The 22,661-nt window shown below is 30.7% G+C and overlaps 1 protein-coding gene across 2 annotated transcripts in view; it reads right to left on the bottom strand.

Annotated features, from left to right (window-relative positions):
• Window positions 1-22,661, bottom strand: part of LOC148276294 (uncharacterized) — a 56,250-nt gene that overhangs the window by 17,755 nt on the left and 15,834 nt on the right. The window contains exons 2-5 of one of the 2 annotated variants that reach the window (XM_088234471.1): window positions 20,031-20,212; window positions 16,470-16,540; window positions 14,415-14,504; window positions 12,696-12,911 (exon numbers count right to left, since the gene is read on the bottom strand). In XM_088234471.1, the coding sequence (XP_088090597.1) occupies window positions 12,696-12,911; window positions 14,415-14,504; window positions 16,470-16,540; window positions 20,031-20,212 (559 nt within the window). Of the gene's footprint in view, window positions 1-12,695; window positions 12,912-14,414; window positions 14,505-16,469; window positions 16,541-20,030; window positions 20,216-22,661 lie in introns of both variants that reach the window. The other variant, XM_088234470.1, reaches the window with a different exon arrangement.

The following is a 22,661-nucleotide window of genomic DNA, read 5'->3' as shown; positions in this document are numbered from 1 at the left end:
ACTGTTTCCTGATAAGAGCTCAGGGGTTCTTGACCGTTTTAAAAAATATATAAAAAGAAACATACACTTAACCTTTTTAAAAAATTATATATTAAAAAATTTTAAAAATAAATCAATTAAAATTTTAAAAACTAGAAAAAAAAACAAATATCTAGTCTTACGTTTATAAATATATTTGACATTTATTTAATTACACATTTCTTTTTCTCTTTTTACAAATGAACATAACTAGTTTAACAGCCGTCAGAATCCAAAACTATTTCTCTAATAGCAAGTTTAAACTTAATTTGGCTGATGTAAAAAATGACAATACAATTGATATGGTTCCCTAGACTGTGCAATCTTGGAATAGGCAAATTAATCGCATAATTAGTAGCAGCAATATCTATATGAAATGGGACATTATGTCAAGTAGTCCAAGATAATTATCATCAGCCCTCTCGTGTCCTATAGTGAACACAGCCTCCCGTCTTTAGATTTTTTATATCTCTCTATCTTAAGCGAACCACTTCCCGCAACCCGTTTTATGTCAGACCACGTTGCCTGAGGCATGCCGACACTTCTTCTGCCTCTGTCGATCATCATTTTAGTACTTTTAAGTCAATATAGAGTATGTGATTCTGGCTATATGACTAGCTTAGCTCCCTGATTGGCAACCCTGTGGACTACATCGGTAACCTTGAATCTGGCCTAAAATTGTTTGGTCTACTTATGAACTAAACCTACAGGAGAACCCTTGGTCTTTAAAAAAGCTTTAAATATGTATAGGGAAATTCTATGGATTTGCTTTTACTGTTGATGTAAAGTAGAAAACAGCATAAAACCTTTATTAATTTACCTTGAATGTTTAATCTTATCCATATATTTTTTTTCTCAAACTTTAGATTAGATTTTTTTTATGTATTTTATAAGTACTTCGCACTACAGAATTAAGAATATTCCAGAAACCGCATACGCACTTTAAACAGAAGGTGACTCAACTATTCATAAATGAGTATGTTTACGTTTTGATCAATTAGTTTCATTGTAGACGTCGTTCAGTACGCAACTCCTGATTTGATTTCAACTATGCCGTGTTGTGTCCTTTTAAAGTTCAGAAATACTGCTAGGATCTTAAAGAAACAGGATGCAATCACATTTCATCTGTAATTTGTAAATGAATGTGTATATAACAAATGCATTACTTAAAAATTGAATTATTTTTCCATCTGTCAGATTGTCGAAAAAACAAAATGGAAATTTCGTAACTGTTGCCAGGGTAGAATTTTTTTTTACCCTACTTTGCTCATCTAATTAAAGAACTAATGAAAATTAGACCTTGGATTAAACAACGCTGTAGGGGACATTTGAACGACATTATCTTTAAAATATCAAATATTATTTAAAATGATACAAAAATATCCGTTTTATGTCAAATAAAATCTGTTTTATATTCTAAGTTTAAAGTTCATTTATTCAATTACTCTTATCAAATGACCCTTTACTTATCTACTCTGTTGTGTCAATCAGTGTTTCCGCGTGCACAATAAAATTTTAGAGAAATTAACAAATTACTTTTTTTACCTTACATTTGTGTTATTATTTTTTTTTTCCCATCAAGCAACATTACCTGACGACTTCACGAATACGCGCGGCGAATGTAAGCTGGAGTGAGGGAATTATTGGACACAGTCCGATGTATTCAAATATGATTCAACGATCCTTCTAGACTATTCTTAATTATTGCATTTAAAAAATAAATAAATATGTATTTGCGTTCTTATGATTTGATCAAATATTTCAATTTCGGGACTATTTTCAATTCGAAAGAATTCAAACGTAGAAAGATCCTAGAAATTTGGAAGTTCGAACAAATGTATAATTGTGAATGTAAAGTGATCGTTTATATCAAACAAGTCATATTATTTGTACATTTCCATATTCACATTTGCATGTAACAAGCTAGTTTGGTAATAAAGTCGTTAAATAATGCTCCTGATAGCGAAATATCCGATTAAAATTTTAATCCGCCATTTTGGCACATTTTGTTCAGCCAGTGACAAACATGGCCGTCAAAAATGATTTATTGTGTTTCATTTATTAAGGACAAGACATTTATTGATAGCTTATTTATTAAACACGATTTTTGCAAAGTAACTATTAGTTTAAAAAAATTAATTAAACTGTTACAAATATATTATGCAGACATTTTTGTCGAAAAAAAATAAATTAAAGTTATTCAAGAATGTTTTAACACATTACCGACCAGACCGTTTGTAATTTGTGCATTAATTTTTAAAATGTATTATTTTTATTTGATGCATTTATATAATACACTAGCACACCAGAGAGAGGTTGTCCTGCCGGAACGTTGGCTTGCCTGCTATTAGCTTGGATAAAGACTTTTCATTGATAAGTAGGTATGTACCTAGGTTTTTTTTAATGATTGAATTCCGAAACTAAACAAAATTAATTTTTAAATATTGAATTTATACTTGGTATTTATGGTTGAATCCAAAACATAAAATAATCAATTTTCTTATTTGGGATTCTTTTTTCAAATGTCAAACTCGGCTCTTCTCGCCATCAGGGGTGCACTTTGTTCATGAATGCAATTTTCAAAAATGTATTTAATGTCAATTTATATTATTTTAGTATCACCAAAAATCCAGTAAAAAGAAATAATGGGAAGAAATTATAAGGAATGTAATGAAAGAATCTGATTGGGATCCATAAAAAGCGAATGTTGTTTGGAAACATTCAAAAACAAACTTTTTTTAAACACATAAAAACAACATCGTTCCATTTTGTATATGCATTCTCGTCAGATGTAACCCTGGTAGGTGGATGCTAAAAAGGTTTATGCTTTTTTTTTATAGACTTTTTTTTACAGATTTGATTTTAAATTTTAATATTTACGAATATGCGCAGCGCAAATATCTACATTTCACTGAAAACCGCATGTAAAACAGGTTATCCGTTTAGGAGAAGTTCGGTGACATCACACGTACATAAGTACGTACAAAAATATTTCATTTTTATTTAAAATAGGCTTCTGTTAATAAAAAGTGGCGAACACGATTTTTATATGACCATTGACAATTACTAAGACGGTATGCTTAACTTTCGTCTGTATGTATTTATCGAGGTATTACAAAGGCGTTTCTTTTCGAATCTCGATATGTACACTAATAAAAAGAACAATAGTAAAACAAATGGAAAATATATAACAACAAAATTAATTACTTATCATGGCAGTTATTTTACAGACAGATCCTCTTATATGGTAATAGAGTAGCATTTAGCCACTGCATATCGCCGTTTGGATTGAAAGCCGTCGGTTGTGTTAGAATTTTATTCGACTTTAAAATTTACGTATTTCTTACTCGTATTTAAAATAAAACTGGGCACCTCGAAACTCTGAAAATTTTTAATAAATTTTAATTAAAGCAAAAATTTCTCGATGAAGTTAAATTGTTGTTCGTTTTAATAAGTAGATATGTGTTACGTGGATTAATAGACCAGTTAGTAGATACGATGAACCTACAAAAAAACAATATCTTATAAAGCAGAAAATCTCTAATAATAATTAAATGCATGTTTTATAATAAAACAAAATATTGCATCGAGTTGTGGTCCAGTAGCTAGTGTCGCTGACTCACGGAACACATGTTCGAGGTTCAAACTCCACTCTACCACAACTTGATTCCCATTTTCTAATAGCTAGTTATTCGCAACTTATTGAAAATGGCCGTAAAAATAGAAATATTTGCGTTTATCATAAAAAGGATAAAATCTCTTTTTTTTCCTCATCAAAAAATAAATTGATTGATTTTAACAAAATATTCATATTTTTAGCCGTTTTCAAGATATTTCATGTAGTCAAAAATCACGCATGTAAATGAGATTCAAGTTGCGATAGAGCTGGTATCGAACCTGTAATCTCTACACAATATGAATAAACGTCTTGCTATGACATTCCACAGTGTGCTATTCATCAACTAAATATAATAATAAGTATTAAAAATTTAATACAGAATCCGTTTCCATGAATTTTACCTGGTATTATGGCGCATTGTTTTCGTCGAAATCAATCAGGTCAAATTGAATATTAAAAATATTATTAAAAATAAAATGTAAAAAAGTGCATACATGGAATGACTAAGGCTAAACTTGAAGTTAACGGACCTCTCTATAAACATTTCCCACACTCCCTTGTGATATCATTCTTACTGAACTTACTGTTCCGGCTAGAGGCAAGTTTATCAATCGAATTCTTTTTAATTAATTTTATTCGTAAGTAAACATGAACATTTAATTTTTACAATAAAACAAATAAGCTACGTTGGATTATATTGTTCCAAAAGTATTTAATTTTTTGCCCTTTGACATGAAAACATGTCATGGTAAAAATAAAATTATGTTTCTATTACGGTTAGTAGATAAAACGTTCCGTTATTGATTTATTATTTATGTGATACATTTTATGATTTTTTAATTTATTATTATTATTACTTATTTTTTTATCTCTCACTGAATACATTTTTGTTATTTTCTTGGGTAAACCTTTTCTTTTCTTTTCTTTTATTACTTTCTTATTTCATTTACATTTTTTAGATCTTAATTTTAATTTTTTTTTTTTATGTACTTTTAATTTTTTTATTAATTTTTTTTCTGTAGATATGAATTTGAATTCTCGATTTACTTTACTTTGTTTAATTTATTTTTTATCTTGTTTTGATAACATTTTTTTTTCTTATATTTAAAATATATTTCAGTAAATAAGTATTCTTTAATTTTAATTGTATTATTTTACCATATTTTCTTACTCTAAAAACAAAATCTTTAAACTATTTTTTATGTTTATTATTTTATACGTATACAGTATTATGTCTGTACTCTTCTTATTTGATTTTTAATTAAAACTAATGTCTGAGCACCCGATGACAAACTATTATTGAATAGTTTATCGGGACAAAATATATCTTAATACTTTGTTTTCTTTATAATGTATTGATATTGTAATAATATGTATATTATATTGAATAAAGACTCTTAGGTAGCTAATTTGGAACCAACAAAATACAAAACCAAAATAATATAGAAATATCAAAGAAGATACAAAAACAAGAAATCTTAAAGGAAAAAGAAAAATCGAGTATCACATCTTAAAAATCCACTCGACATAATGACAGCTTTATAGTTCATTATTACAATTTCCCCATTTAAACCCAGTGGTGCATAGGGCAATGCAGCGGTACTTCAATTTCTTTACTAATACATCATAGTAAATTAAATATATATCATGTCGTCGCGATTGTAGAACAACGACGTAAGTGCTAAAGGTTAAATAAGTAAATAAACGATTTCCTTAACTTATTTTTCGGTTAATTTATTTCTCTTCTTTACTGTTTTTGTAGTTCATACATATTTGATGTTATTATTTAACGCCATGCATTTACTTTCTAATATTACATACTTCTCTATTTTACCGATCTTTGAATTCAAAATAAAGAAACATATTTTAAAGTCGATAAGAACTTTTTCTGAAGAATTACAGAACATTGAAGAAACTAAATTACTAAACACTAGCAAAAAATCAATTAAAAAAGCAACGAATCGCAGATCACTTAATAAATTTTTCTTAAATGACAGGTGGTCTTTTCTGTCACCTGACTACCGGTATAATACAGAAAAATGTTTTTTTTCTCGATTTACGAACTTGTAATTTTTATCTTGATTTTAAGTAGGATTTCACTACTCGTGTTGTAACATAGGGTTTGATCGAATTTGATATTCAGGTTTATCTGATTTATAACAGTAATCATTAGAAATATTAGATATAACACCGTAAAATGCAAATAGATTATTATTAATAACAAAATAGTCCGCCATGTGATCTAATGGTTAGCGAGTCTGCCAACAATACGAGAGGTCTCGAGTTTGATTCCCGACTTGGTTGACGTACAATTTTTATTTTAAAAATTGCGCTAGAATCTTCGTAGTATTGGTCTGCCACCTGAAATTTAAGACTGATCATCTTACCTAAATGTAACAAAAATAATCAAGATACGATTAAAAAGATAAGATAAGATTAAAAATCGGGTTGTGGTCCTGTGGCTAGTGTCTCAGACTCACGGACCAATGGTCCGTGGTTTGAATCGCACTCTACTCCAACTTTATTTTCATTTTCTATCAGAGAGTTATTTACAACTCATTGAAAATGGCCCTAAAAATTAAATATTTGGGTAAATTATAAAAAAGCAAATATTTCTTTTTTCTTTTAAAAAAAATCGCTGCGGTTGTTACACTAATGCAGTGCCCTATGCATCATTAGGCATAGATAAAAAAATACATTTTAATGTGTTTTTATATTTAATCAAGCTCGCATTTATAAACATGGTCGCATCGCAGCGTACTAAAGCACAGACCGAATAAAAATTTATTGACTCATTCTGTTACCAGTTAATGAACGAGTGTTTCTATCGATAACCCAATGAAATCATAATCAAGTTTTTTTTTAATTACTAAGCTGTATTAGTAAAATGATTCAACACTACTTCGAACTTTATGATATCACATACAAATCAATAATATATCATAATGCATTAGATAATTACGTTTTTTACCAACAGTTTATGTCATTATCCTTGAAAACGGTTACTGAGACTGGTTTTCTCTTTATTTTTAATGAAGTTATTTGTTATAATTTTTATTAACAAAAAAAATCAACATTTTTATCTCTTTGTCGTTACAATATTTTGTAGTCTTAGCAAATGTAGTTAATGTAGGTGCAAAATTAATTTTTGGTTTTTACCTGAGATATCTAGGAATTTTATTGCTTTTTATAATTTTTAGTCATTTTTTCAATATTTTTCAATTTTATTTATTCATGTATTTGTACATTACACAGTGGAATATATTAATTCATACATATAGAAATAATTAAAAATGAAAAGATACAATTAGGTACATATAAATAACACAAAGGCATACATAATATCCAGGGAATAATATGCTCAAATGTATCATCGGGTTGTGTTTCCATTGCTAGTGTTGCGGACTCACGGATCAGGGGTCCAAGGTTCGAACCCCACTCTACCTCAACTTGATTTCCATTTTCTAATAGTCAGTTATTTACAACTCGTTGAGAATGGCCCCAAAATCTAAATATTTGGGTAAATAATAAAAACGCAAATATTTCATTTTTTTCATAAAAAAAAAAAATAAGTAAGAGAATCGAAAAGACGAAAAACTTTCTCTGAGACGTGAAAAAAGTCAATGTCCGTTTTACAAAATTGGTTTAATGTATGTTTATATAAATGAGACTATTTGCCTGATCAAAAATGTAGATAATTTAAAATAACAAACTTTTAATTAATATTCAACTTTGGGATAGCGATATTTCAAACACCATCAGATGATGGTGAAGCTATGTATTATATATGATTTATAATAAAATAAAATTAATAAATAAAGGAAAAAGGAACTTGCAAATATTAAACAAAATTGATTACATTTTTTTTCTCAAATAATAATAACGCGGCATTAAAAATCTACTGTTACAGGTATACTGCTAGTTAAATTAAAGGTCTATTACTTGTTTCAAAAAAAGAATTTGATTTGAATAATTATCCAGTACCTAATTGTTTACAAATATTGAACATAATTTCAACATTGTACATTTCAATGGTTACCAAAATAAACTTTTAAATATTCAATATTACTTTATAAATAGTGTCACAGCTATTTTTATGTGTACCTACTTGGTCGAATCGACGGGTAGTATAAAAATAATTGCAACATTTTTTTGTTTGGTTGAATGTATCGAAGAAAATATTACTTTCTTTAGTGCATTGGCTTTTTCTCAGTAGAGCAAGAAATAAACTATAATTTGACAATTTTCATTCATTAAATAATTATTAGGTTATTGTCATTATGCCACAATATTTCACAAAGCATTTAAAACTAGATGGCACAAGTAAGTGAACTTTAAGTTGTGCTTTTGTATTAAGAAATAAATGTTTTTTTTAAACCATTTATTAAAAAGATTGGCAGCAGGAACAAAAGAGAGAATATAGAAGGAGGTTATGAAAAATACACCATATCACCTAGACCAATTGAAAAAAAATCTTTTTTGCATCTGGCGCGAATCGTGACGTGAACCCGTGACGCCACTTTCACAGTTGGCCGTCTAGCCAACTGCGACACGGCGCTTTGGTTTACGTTAGCTAATAGTATTTTGGTAAATAACTAGAGTAGAAATGAGCGTTCGAATATGGTCCCTTAACCTGCGTCCAATTGGCATATGTTTGATAGAGTCTGTTGCGTGCAGTTCCGGCCATTTTTAAACTTTTGTCTCCTCTCAATTACTTAAATGCCTATATTTGCGCTATTTACTGCACAAATTGATCTGGAAAAGTGATGGTATAACCTTTCACCAGTAAGTAATTTTCTTATCTTTATCAACAGTTGTTTAAAATGGCTATTTTAATGTCAAAAAACGTCTTATTAATATGTTACTAATTCGTGAGTTATCTCCCGTCTCTTTTCGGCTCAGTTAGTTGGGCGCATAGTGAAACGAAAAACAAAAGAGACGCGTATGCGACAGATTAAATAGATCTTACAGTAGACCAATGTAAAAAGTCCGTGCTTTTTACTGTACTACGTGTTTTGCTTTCCAAAGTCGACGTGATATGACGTAATGACACTTGCTCCCTCCGCTGGTCGTTCCTTTTCTTTTGGAGATGTCTTTTTAGCTCGGATTTGTATGGAGTGTCATCTCTATATATAATGTCTTATTAACTAATAGCGGGTTTGTGTTACTGCTCTTAATTTTATGTTTTGCAATACAATTGTTTAAAGTGCACATATTTTTAATTACCTGACAAAATGTTTCGCACCCTATGAAACAAACGGCACGTATTAAGTTATTGCACCAAACTTGAACTGAAAGTTTGTTAGAAACGCACTCGGTGGGCATGACGTGTGATATCAAAATGACATGTTGCCAACTGCGAGCTGTTTTGAATGTGCTCGTTTTCAAACCCGAAAATTATAAATGATAAGTGGGTTTTATACTCGTATATATATAGTTATATTATGAGAATTGTTTAAATCCGCTCAAAATTTTCAATTTATTTTCCACGGTATTCCCGTTTTATGAAAATACCTTATTGTTAGGTTTTCATTTTAAAGAGTTGTTTTGGCTGACCCGCTTTTTACCTTGGTCTCTTGATGAACAAGCCTTTAAAGGGATATTTTTCAGCTCTCAGCATTTATCCGAAGTTATTACCATATTCATATTTATTACAAGTCTGTGAACAACATAAATCTTACCGGGTCATAGGCAATATATCATGAACCATCACACCCATCAATATTTTTGTAATAGCCAGATCTAGCAACGTTCCCATTGTATGGAAGGTACCCATCACATTTTCTATTGCAATTCAATTATATGCACACTTTGGCGTAGAAGTGCACACATACAATTCTCTGGCCTCGGGTGATTATAAACTTGTATCACTGACGTTCAATGCATAATATATCATATTGGTTTTCATCTGTGTTATTGTTTTGCACTGTACAAGGCATTGAAACTTGCGATTCCTCGTAAATTATATGCTATGGCTGTTTTCAGATAGCTAAAGTAGGGGAATATGTAATGGAAAATTAATCTATTCATCGGTTGCCCATTGCCTATTCTACAGTTGGAATTAATACTACCGAATGAAAAGGTCTTGAACATACATCTGTTATTAATAATTTAATTAAACTTTTCAAATAGTACGCACGAATCATTTTAAATTTCATTATGGGTAATTTTATTTAATAACCAGTATTGCACGATGGTTATTAAAAGTGTATTCCAATTTTTATATGGAAATGGGCTTTTTTTAACTACTCATGACCACAACGCTGGCTTTTGAAGGTATGTAGGCACCTAAATAAAGTCATACGATTTTTTTAAACCTCCCTTCCTGGTGATGTGTAGCTAGAACACTTTACATATAATAATTTGCGAGACACCTTGACACGACAGACTAGAGCAACGTAATTTTGCCCGTAAAATACCTTTACGGGCAAAATTACGGGATGGTTCTCCAACACACCACTCCACAACACGCGTGAATAATGTAATCCTGCCTTCGAACATATTTTCTGCCCTAAAATTTTACAATAATGTTTTCCATCTCTATTATAATAAATTGTCAGCCTTGTGGTGTAATAGTCAGTGCATTTACCTATCATGCGAGAGGTCTTGGGTTCGATTCCAGACATGTTTGGTATAAAATATTTATTAAAAGGGTGTTTTTCCACTTGAATATTTCATGGTCCCTGGACTGGTACCTGAAGCGTAAGACTAATCATCTTACCTTCATGTAACAAAAATTATCAAGATACGCAGCGATTGGTGTACTAATGCAGTGCCCTATACATCATCAATTGCGAAAAGGTCATGATGATCATGACGATGATTTTATGAGAAATTATTAATAAATGATTCGATGTTACAAAATAGGCGGCAAGTCTACAGGTGTCCATGGAAATACAAAAATCACCCTGTACAAAACTATCATCAGAAGTGTGGTTTCTAACATCAAAGTCTACTGAGATGCAGGCCATCTTTGAGAGAAGAGAAGTAAAATATTTTTAAAGGTCCCAGGCTATCTATACATCAGTTAGCTGAGATGGACCGGACATGTACAGAAAATGCCATCATCACGGTTATCAAAAAGGGTCTTAGATGGGCACTCGGGAGGAACAAGAAAGGTCGGTTGACCAAGGCTGCGATGCGATGGGAAGACGACATAAAAAAGTATGCATCCCAACTGCTGAAAGTCTGTAACTAGAGGGTTGCAACAGATGACAGAAGGAGTTGGAGGGGAAGTTAATGAAGGCCAAGGCTTGACATGGGCTGTAGAGCCATTGAAGATGAAGAATCTAGAAAATAGTGATAGAGCGAGTTCAAATCATGAACCTCTAATTCCTAAGTCTGCGACACTATGACACAACAACCCGTTCTCAATTACTTTTTTTGTATTTTATTAATTAAGACATAACCAGTATCTATTTACTAGATAACAAAATTAAAAATTGTAATGATAAATTTACGTTGTAGAAGAATACCTCAAGGTACAAACGCTAACCTCTTGATCCCGGAAACCAATATTTCGATAATGATCGCAATTTTATTCGTAAAAACAATAATAAAATGTTGTTGTTGAACATTTTAAGACGCTATCGTCAATCTGTCAGTCGAAATTTATTACGATTAAATTTTATCGCAAAAGAGAGGGAAAACAGATTTGAAAAGTGAATATGGAAGTATTGGCATTGTACAAAGCTTATTACTTGTCATTGGCTGGTTATTGTGGCCATAATATACATAGTGAAACATGCACTATTCTGCCTATGGTTAAACATCCACATTTCTATAATATTTTTTTTTGTTGACTTTTGTGATATCCGCCAAAAGTCATCCATATAACTTGCCAAACTCACAGTGAAAGTAGTAGAATTAAATTAAAATAAAATCGCGATATTCGAAATAAAAAAATTAAAGCTTTTAAAAGAGTAGCCCGTTTATAGATTTAAAAAAAAGGTTTTTTGTATGAGTGAAGCCGATAGGAAGACCCGTGGTCTTTAAAACGGGTTTTTCTTGTATGTGGAAGGAGAACTTTCACTGTTAACTTTTGCAAAGTAAAATCTTTTTAAAAAAAACATGATTTGGGTTGTAGTCCCGTGAATAGTGTCGCGGACTCAGAAATCAGAGGACCGAGGTTCGAATCCCTACTTGATTTAAAATTTTTAACAGTGAGTTATTTACAACTTGTTTATCATGGCTTATATTTAGCATAGCTATATTTTTTGCTCACACAGTAATGTCGTGAAGCCTGCGATTGTCAGTTTGAATATTAACAAGTTAGAACTTGACGCCGGCTCGAGTAATTTGGTAATTAAAGCAATTAAGAAACGTGAAAAATTTGCAATCTGCAGTATTTTCGAATTTTCGATGTTTGTACGTTATTCCATGTTGTTTTTATGTGAGTTCTCTTATTATGATATTTTTGACCGTTCCCTTTGTTGTTAGTCTTGTGTATTGTATGATGTTCAGGGCTGGTATTCCAAACGAAATTATAGCGCGGTTTAGCGCGGTTTAGCGCGTTTTTACATACTAAATACGCATTATAGCGCGCTGTAAACGCCTTCAGAATACCAGCCCAGGAATGGTACAAATAGATTAATCAGTAAAATTGAAAAAAGCTTGTTTCTTAAAAAGAAAAAATGTTTTGTTTATACTTCTTTGTACATCTCGTGTTCTTATATAATTTATGAAAAATGTCTAAATTTAACAATTTGTGATTATTACACCAAAGCTTTTTTTTTTTTTTGATTAAATTTTTTATTTATAAACCCTTACGAATTATATTAATTCAACCAAATATTTTTTCTTATTTAAATTCATATTCTATTGTTAATGATAATATTTTTTGTCTTTTGCTTAGTTTTGTCTGGTAGTTAATTGTATAATTTCAGTCCCTGGTTTATTAGTTTCGACTGTCCTTGTCTCGTTTATGAATTTTGTTTATGATATTGTTCTGATATTCTCGTATTGTGTACATGTTTTTTTTAAAGTTTTATGTATTGTCATGTACCTATTGTTCATTGTTTGTGAACTATAAACAATAAATTAAAACCTTATTTCCTACCTTTTGGTCCCCAAACCGCATCTGTCTTCTTGCATTTCTAGCGACGTTGATTCGGCATAAGAACATCCTTGTGTCTCTGGGGGAGGGGGTGGTTTCCGGGGGTGAACCCGGCGGGGGAGGGGGGTGGGTAGGACGACACAGTTCCGCCTGCACTCCTTGGTGATCTTGCTTGTCAATTATATCGTAAACGCTATCACCGTGAATCAGCAAATCTTCCTGGGGACAAAAAAACTAATTAGATATATTGATTGGCATAAAAATTTTATTAATCCTGGACTGGCACCTAAAGCGCAAACCTGATGACCTTACCTTTAATGTAACGAAAATTATTAATATGTGCTGTATTTGAGTACTTATTCAGTGCCCTATGCACCACTGAATACGGACAGTGAAGTGATAATGATAATGATTTAAATTACAACAAAAATGGAAAATCTTCCGAAAGTCGAGGCGTGTACAGGGCTTTTGTCATTGGCTAAACCGTGTAGAAATTGCTTCCCTTGTTTCTTCAATGCAATAAAGAACAAAGTATGTACTTTTGAATTACCTTCTTTCAGTACAAAGATGCCAAGGCTTCCATATTACAGAGAACTGCCTAGGGCAGCTTTCGTGAGGGAAAGAGAAATTTTCCGTGTATGTGGGCACCGCCAAGGAGATCTATGTCCTCAGAAGCGGTGTGCAGTATGTGGTGGGCAAGCTTTTATTGGCTTAACAACAATAGATACTTTAAGTATGTCCAAATTTTGACAGACATTTTGAAGACTTTCTATTTAATTGTATATGAAAACAATGGCAGAATGGCGCGCTGTTTGACGTTTACACAAACTATTTAGTAACGAGTTAAAAGTTTTGCAAATGCCTAAACTAGGTATCTTCAAATTTGTGCCACTTTTTATTCATCGTAAAAAAAATCAGAGAATTTACATTATTGTTCTCAGCCTTATTCCCTTAAAAATAGTTTTTAAGAAAAATTAGTAGCAGGTCATAAGCCCTGAAAATGCCTTGACTTATATATTTTCTAAAAAAGTCATCATCATTCCCGTTCCTGCACCCAGTACTGTGGGATGGAGCACTTGGACGGAGCACTTCATTGGTAAACCAAACGCTGCGTATTTCAATTTTTTGTTTAAAAAAAATTAGGTGATCAGCCTAACGCTTTAGATGCTAGTCCAGAGAAAATGAAATATTACAGTTCAAACAGTATTCAAAATCAAAATTTTCAACACAACAACAGCAAAAGGAATCGAACCCAGGACCTGAAGAATGATAAGCAGAGACGCCAATCATTCACCACGAGGCTAACTTATCTCCTTTAATTTTATTTTTCTGGATTTTTACATGATGTAGCCATTGAGTTGGAAATACTCGTCCTGGGTTCTGATTCTATTTCACACACGTATTTGTAAGACTGATCGCCTTACCTTCATGAAACAAAAATTATCAAGATACGTTGCGATTGGTGCACCAATGCAGTGCCCTATGCACCATTAGGTGCGGAAAGGGAATGATGATGATTTGTTTTCTTCACCCGTCTGGACACAGAAAGCATCTTCTATGTTGTTATATTTCCACTTTGATTTATTTGGAAGTAAAATCAGGGAAGGTACATTGTTGTTCTGCGTCATACTTCCTTAAAAGTGGTTAAAAAACCTTGTGTTACTGGATATAATAATAATGACATATTATATTATATAAAAATGGAAATAAAATTGTACTAACCATTGAATGACCTAGGTACTCGGCAGCATTGTCTGATATGTAAAGAAGTTTTCCGTTTTGAGTCATCATCATCAGAAATCCATTTAATGCCTGAGAAAAATAAAAAAATGTAGTCATTGCTGAATCATAAGCAGAAATTAAAATGATAACAATCTTATGTTAAAATTCGCACGGAATCAAAAAATATTGATATAAAATATTGTTACAGATAATTTTGAATCTGTTTTTTTTTTCAGTTTTTCACTATTAAAATCGAGAGGACAAACATTTTTGAGAAGAGAGAAGAGATTTAGGCATTTACAGGAGCTTATGGCTTGTCATTGCCACATGGCTACACTTCCATGATGTTGACATAAATTATAATTTCAATTACTCTCTGGGGAGTTAAATCTAGGCTTGTAAACAAACATTTAAACCAACTCATAATAGTGTTGATATAACAAATTGGTACAAAAACGAACCAAGCGACAAACCTCCTAGTTCGACATGTATTGGGCGTTAGCATATTCACTGCTCTACAAGATATTGTATTTGCTTTTACGTTAAGCATGTTATTTTATTGTGTTACGAGCCTTTGAAATGGAATGTCAATTAGATGTTATTTAAATACTCATTGTTTAATTTGGTTGATGGATAGCACGCGGGATTTTTTAGCTAGACGTTTATTTATACGGTGTAAAGATTAGTGTTCAATACCAGCTCTATCGGCCAAAAATTTGGACAAATGAATCTTACCCGCATCAATAAAGATTTCAATTTTTTTTCTTCACAAAAATTTCCATATTTCTTTCTCAAAAATGTTTTTCCTCTGTGTTGCAATATATTCTAATCTCGATTACTCCCTCGGAGTAAAATTCAGCCTTGTCTTCAAACATTTGGACATACTACAAACGCTGTAAATGCCAAAACGTTCATATTTCTTTCTCTTAAATATTCTCCATCTCTGTTGTAATGGATTTTAATTTTTAATGTGGCGCTATCGTTATAGTACTCGATAATTTTCAAATTGTTATTTACTGATGGCAGAGTTATATTTTTTATAAATGTCATTAGTATTATTATTTACGAGTCAACTGAGTAAATTTATATGGTAAACATGTAAGTTTGTAAAACCATAAAGTAAAATATTAATTAAATATTAAAATAATTGACAAATAAAATTTGCCAAACATGTCAAGAATACTCTAAATTACTTGAATGTTACCTGCTATGTTAATAATGTGAACATAAGTTCAACAGTTAAAAATATTTAGGTTAGTTTAAAACTAGCTGTTCTCCTTAGAACAGGTTTCACTAGTGAGGAGGGAAAAAATATTTTATATAGTATATTTATAAAATAATTGTAATGATCAGCACGTTTGCCTACCATGCAAGGGGCTTCGGGTTCGATTCCCGGCATAGTTGATATGAAACATTTATTTAAAAGACTGTTTTTACACTGAAAGTACTTCATAGATCCTAGACTGGTACCTAAAGCGTGTGACTGATCATCTTACCTTCATGTAACAAAAACGATACGCTGCGATTGGTGTGCTAACGCAGTGCTCTATGCACCATTAGGTGCGGAAAGGGACCATTTTCTTCCTCAATGCAGAATTTTTTTTGTGACTATTAATTTTTATAATAAAACACGTCGAAAAATATTTTTTTATGTGAAACGTATTTTTACCACAATATTACTGTTATTATTTAAAATATTTGTTCCCTTTCACTAATGTTTTAAGTTTGCACTGTTCAGATTATAAACATGCAAAATCACTAAACCAAATTTTAGTAACCTTGCCACGTAAAAGACCTTCAACATATATGTATGAAAATATATCAATGTAATTTATTGAAAAGTTATGAAAAAAACATTGTGTGTATATAAAACATCCAAAACATAAAAAAAAATTTTTTCTTCGGTCTGCAAACTTTCAAATTGTCATTTTTCAAAATGTCATTTTTTGGGTTAGTGGCTTTTGCCTGAACGATATAAACTAATGTTATTGATTATTTCAATTAATAACCTGTTTTTTTAGGTATTATTATTGATCGAGCGTTGTTAAAACTTACTTTGGAAAATCCAATATTGGGAGTAGGCGCATGATGGTGATAATGGTGTGAAAAGTCGTGACACTTCAAAACTATAAGACAAAACAACAAAAACAAAATAAAAATACAACAAAGGCATAACAGAAGATAAAAACAAAGCGAAAAATATAATTGAAATGTTTTATGTAACAAATGACAGTTCTATTGCTACTGGAGTTTTAAACACCTAGAAATAAGAATGTCGTGATTACCTGGTAAAATAAAGCGTGCACCAAAGACAATAGAAAACATATCATTGTACGTTTTACGTGCCATAAATTACTATTATCTGTCACTAAACATTATATTAATGGTTTTGAATATTAATATTTTCCAGCCATTCTCGATCCTATGAATTCAATGATATCACTTATTTATTTAAACTAATCTACCATACACGGACTATAATTATAAACCTTATAATATGAATTTAATTATAATAGCAACGAACAAGAAGAAAAGGCGTGATTGTGTTGATTTCATAGTAATGTATCCGTTGTAAGATACCGGGCTGGATTTCCGACCGGATATAAATAAAATATTAAAATGTCGTCATGTGTTGCAATAATAACATTGTGTTTATCAGGATACGGTCGTAGCATTTGTTAAAATATTCACCTTAATCAGAATTTAATTAAACCTTATAAGATTTTTTAGTGTTTATCAATAAAGTGAACTCACAATATTTATAAAGGTTTTTAATAGTCAATTGAATATTACAAAAAATGTTCTAGTTTTAAGATTTAAAAATTCAATTGACACCAAGTGAGGATATCTGTTGTATTTCATAATGTATTTTAACTTTGCATTGAACTCAGAATCGATGCATCAATTACTGCTTATCTCGATTATTTATCGTGCAAAAGAAATCTGACCACTAACAATATTAGGGTTAACTTCATATAAATCCTAGCTCTTACCCTCTGCTACGTTCGCGTGGTATTAGCGAAAAATGGGTTAATTTATTCGTTTTGTCGTTTGTCTTTTTTTTTCTGATGGAACTATATTATATTGTTTCTGCATTCAAAATAACCTGCCTCTATTGCCGGTTCTTTAACTGTTACTATGCAAATACGATGATCCCGATGGCAATGGCAACGTTGCACCATTGTTCTAATTCAATATGAATTATTCTTTTCACTAAGAATTCTATCAAAGAACTGATATTTTTTCGGGGTGAAAACAACGAATGATACTTGTCAGCTATCCCAATGTAAAAAATCACGTCAATCGATCGCTCTGGTGCGACGTTAAAGAAGAATTCGTTGATATTTTTAACACTAGTGATTGACGAATAAAAAAAAATTTGGAATCTCACTTTTTATTTTAAATTTACAGTAATTATATTTAGTTCTCTCTTCATATACACGTGAATTTTGTATCTTATCATAATTTTCGTTTTCCATTTAAATTTGTTATTCTTCATTTGCATTTGGTTAATATACAATTTGAACCGGGTTATGGTCCCGTGGTGGTATTATGGACTCAAAGACCAAAGGTCCCAGGATCAATTCCCACTTTACTACAACTTGATTTTCATTTTTCCAGCACAAATTATTTACGACTTATAGAAAATGGTCTGAAAATTTAAATATTTTAGTAAACAGTAAGAATTCAAGTATTTCTCTTTTCCAAAAAACTTTCTTTTTTTGAATGTTATTTATTTTATTTTAATTTTATCATCACGTGTATACACTAATGTAGTAGGTATTTTTAATTTTGTATTTCTGTGTACAATAAAAGGCGGTTAACCGTGTAAAAAATAACTTTTTAAAAATAATATGATAAATAATTTAAATAAAAGCCTCTGACTAAAAGCGAAACTATTAGAATGACGCAACAATTTTTTCCTATCAAAAATCTATTAGTAAATTGATACAAAATCGAAATATTTCAAAAGTTTTTTTAATACCAAGTTTAGTCATTTTAAGCTGTTCTTCTTTTAAATAAATAACTTTTTTTATGTTACCCTAGGATAAGACCCCTTCGCGTTTCATTCTTTTGTTTTTTTAGTTCCATAAAACTAGCTCACTCTAATTCTATCGAATCTTGTTTCGGCTAAACATACAAACGAAGACACTTTGATTTCTTTCTAACTAATCGGGTTTAAATAGTTTTGACAATTTTTCAACCATTTATTCATAATTAATATTAAAATATTACAATTTAATGTAACAAAGTAAATAAAATGAGACAACAGGAAAAATAAAAATGAAAGCAATCGTTACCTCGCTATAAAAACACTCACTGCTATAAATGCATTCGATGAATTCAAAGAAAGAGATAGATTTTATTTAAAGTAAAGGGAGTAATATCTGCGTCCCGAATGGAACATACATAATCAACGGATTTCTCATCTCTGCTAGAAAAACGCAACATGTTTGGCCTTGGCAATTGTGATGTCAAGATTCGTAATAATGTTCTTAATAAATTTGAATGGGCAGGAACAAAAAAACATAAATCGTGACGTATTAGGGGCGTAGCCAATGGAATGACCGTTTTTGCGAGAGTACAAATTACAAATATTTTTATGCTACTTATAAACTTTTTTTTTCTGGACTGTATTTCATAGACCTTTATTTCTTTATAAATGTAAAAAAAGTGATATTGCTCTATTAGGGTGGGATTATAAAGGAGATAATAAAAGGAAGGGAGAATTACATAATATACGTATTTTTAGTACATGTCAAGCAACTCGTTGAATTTGAAGTGTTAATTTCAGTGCGGGCAGTGTGAAATTTATATAATCTTAATTAGTGGTAGTTTCAACACTTCCTGGCTGGGACATATATTGCTATTAAACCTTGTAACTAGGTACAGTAAATATTTTTTTTATAGCTTTGTACAGCAGTATTTGGTCCACACACATTCTGCGGTATTGTACTGTCAACCCTTCCATAACGCGATTTCCGTAGAACGAGTTTTTGGTATAAGACAACATTCCAACAACGTAAATGATTTAAAATGTTTATCTTTTCCATTCATCGGCAAGTTATTCGATTGGAAAGTACAAATGCATTAAAAGACATCAGGGAACTCTTTAAAACATAAAAAAATTATAATAGATTTTCATCATATTAGAAAAAAATTAACTTAGCCAATAATACATGCTAGAATTTTTTTTAGGAAACATTTTTACCATATGAGTTGTGAATTTCATTTCATAAACCTACACTCAAATACGTGAAATTACAAACATTATTTGCCATTATGATTGTATACAATTGTATTTATTAAACTATCCCTCAAAATCTGCACTATGAGAATTCATTTTTAGGTATGTAATGTAAAACAAATCTGTCTGATTTATATTCAATAACTTTATTTTTGAAATCCACTTAACGTTGGTTTGATGCAATTTGGTACGAATAGTCTGATTTGTGTTTATTCCGAGTTTCTTATAGCGTGGTTTTCATATAACGCGATGCGAATTTATCGCATTAAAAGAGGGTTGAATTTTTTATGATAATACTGTTTATAATTGTTTTACACATAAATTCTTAAAGCCTGAAAAAATTATAAATAATGTAATTATGATTTTACCTTGCTGGAAATAGTTTGCTTTTCTGACGTACACACATATAAGAGCCATAAGCTGTAGCTGAGACAGCCGTTGTCTAGTGGAGGGCGGAAGTGGTAAAAGATCCCGAAGATTAGCTATTTCTGCATTTATGAGATCCCGTCTCATTTTGCTGGCTCCTTTGGTAGATTTTGTCGGCTCGAAGCTGCTAACAAATCAAAATAAAACATTTTAAAAAAGGCTTTTTAAATAAATGTATTTTCCAGACTTCCATATTCCCTTCTCAATTTTTTTTTTCCCACGTTGCAATAAAATTAGATCTAAATAACTCTTAGGAGGAAATCTAGCCTGTCTATAAATATTTGTACAAACTAAAAGCATTGTTGATTTAGATGATTTAATCAATTGATGAAGCTCGAATAATTACATGCAACTGCATTTATAACTTGTTTTCTCAAATGTTGACAATTAGAGTGTTTTATCAGTAAAACGATGAAAGGTTCAACAGGTTTATTAATAATATATTATAATTAATAAACCTGTTGAAATAAAATACTACAACTCATTAAAATAGCATTATATCAACTCATTAGTTAACCCGAAAAAAATTCGATAAAGATCTTTAAGATAAAAATAAATTTATTTAATTTCCTTTCAAATGATTTTGAATTATCTATCCTTACATCTGTTTTGTAAAAATACATTGAACTCCTTAATCAAGATACCAGTATCAAAGATGTCGCGAAAGCGATGAAACCGGTCGCTGGATATTCCAAATTTGTGGATTAAAGTATTACTCGTTTTTTATTTATATATTAAATTACAATGAACTTCTATCAAGAATTTTCACTTACAAACTTAAATGTTTTATTAATATTATACACAGCGTGAAAGCTTTAGTAAATCATTGTATTAAAAATAAGAAAATAGTTGTTTATAACCATTAGCTTCTTTTTTATGTCTATCTGTTTTAAGACGTACCCATCTCTCAGTCATTTGACTAATAATACCAAACTTGCATATCCCACTATACACCGTCACCATTGTAGTAAACACCTTCACCATAGGACACGTTAGTGCTGGGTTCTAACAGTATGTGTCTTTTCATCACTTTGGTTTTATATTTTTGAGCAACCACTATTATGGTAAAGGTTTATTGCGGAATTGACATGTTAGTGTATTTTTTTCCTGACGAAAAGACGGGTACTATTCGTGGTCCCTTCATAGATTGAATGAAACCAATGCTTCCCAAAACATTTGATTTCTGAACAATCACAATTAAATCAGCTGTAAGTTAACTTATCTTTTTAGTGACTACAACAAATATTTTGGAATTAGTTTTTTTGTTAATCATTAATAACTTCTAAACAATTGCGACAAACTAACACGCAACCTCTTGCCTACGTAACTGTTTTATTTTATTTTTATTTACTAAGGAAAAACAACAGTAGTTATTTAAAAATACAAAATATAAAAAATATTACATACATCCAGTTAAATTTTTTCACAAATAAAATGAGAAAACATGTTACACAGTAAAGAGAAAAATAAAATATTATATATGACATGAGAAAAATAACAAAAAAGAGCTCGTAAGAAGGTAAAGGGATGAGGAATTAGAGTGGAGGATTGGAGGAGAGGGAAATGCGAGAACTTAAGTTAATTCACTGCACTCCGTCTAATTCTGGAAAAGGGAACTGCTTAAGTCTGCCAATTTCTATAAAAGAGTTGGTTTAATAGTGAATTCATAAGTTTGCGCGTTTGAAAGTTAAGTTCTTTAGAAGTTTTGTGGAAGCATTTCTAACAAACCAATCTAGTTTTTTTTTTTTCAAATGTTGTGACTGTTTTATAAAAAAATATCACTTAAGTTGGCTGACTCATTGGTGTCATAATAATATTTTTTGAAGTATAATTCTGGTTTGCTGAAATTATGACATAAACTTACTTTTTGGTTTATTTCAAAGCACTGAACTCAAACTATTGTATTGGTAGTACGTACATATTGCCAAGTGACTGCTTTACTTATCGAAAGTCTCACCACACGCTCCTGACAGGTACAAGTCGGTAAATGGTTAAATACAATTATTTACTTACATTAGATAAAACAAATTTGTAATTGTTCTAATCATAAAAAGTAAATATAGCGAGAAATTGAATTAAAGACAATATAAAAAAGTAAATAAGAAAATACGTAATTTAATCGATTCCAAACGTAATTGTTTAGTTTATTTTATAACGTTGCCTAGATGTGTTTATTTGTTTTGCACCGTCAATCAAAATTTAAACATTAACTCTCAATAAATGTCCATATTTTACACAATAGCCCGCAAGACAAGAAAATAAAAAAGGAATCGAAATCGCTCTCTGAATACCAAATCAAATCCGCCGAAAAGCAGGAATTTTTAGAAGCCAATCACGTTCCAACTGTCTGTAAATTGTCGCAAAAGTAAAGCGTTGGAATAGTCATTAGTCATCCTACAGTGTAGAAATGGAAAAATAATTAGCGTATTAAAATTATTTTATAAATAGCAAGAGCTTTTTGCTAAATAATTCTAAAAGAGTAAATCAAGTAGAAATTATTCCACCTCGTGATCTCTTGTTGCGTTTGATAACTACATATTTGTTTGTGTTTTTTTTCTTTTCATTGGGAAATC

This window comes from Micrasema longulum, unplaced genomic scaffold (assembly GCF_059751315.1).
Source record: "Micrasema longulum isolate JH-2025_06_02 unplaced genomic scaffold, ASM5975131v1 h1tg001246l, whole genome shotgun sequence".
Lineage (NCBI taxonomy): Eukaryota > Metazoa > Arthropoda > Insecta > Trichoptera > Brachycentridae > Micrasema > Micrasema longulum.
This window is presented reverse-complemented; position numbering and strand designations above follow the sequence as displayed.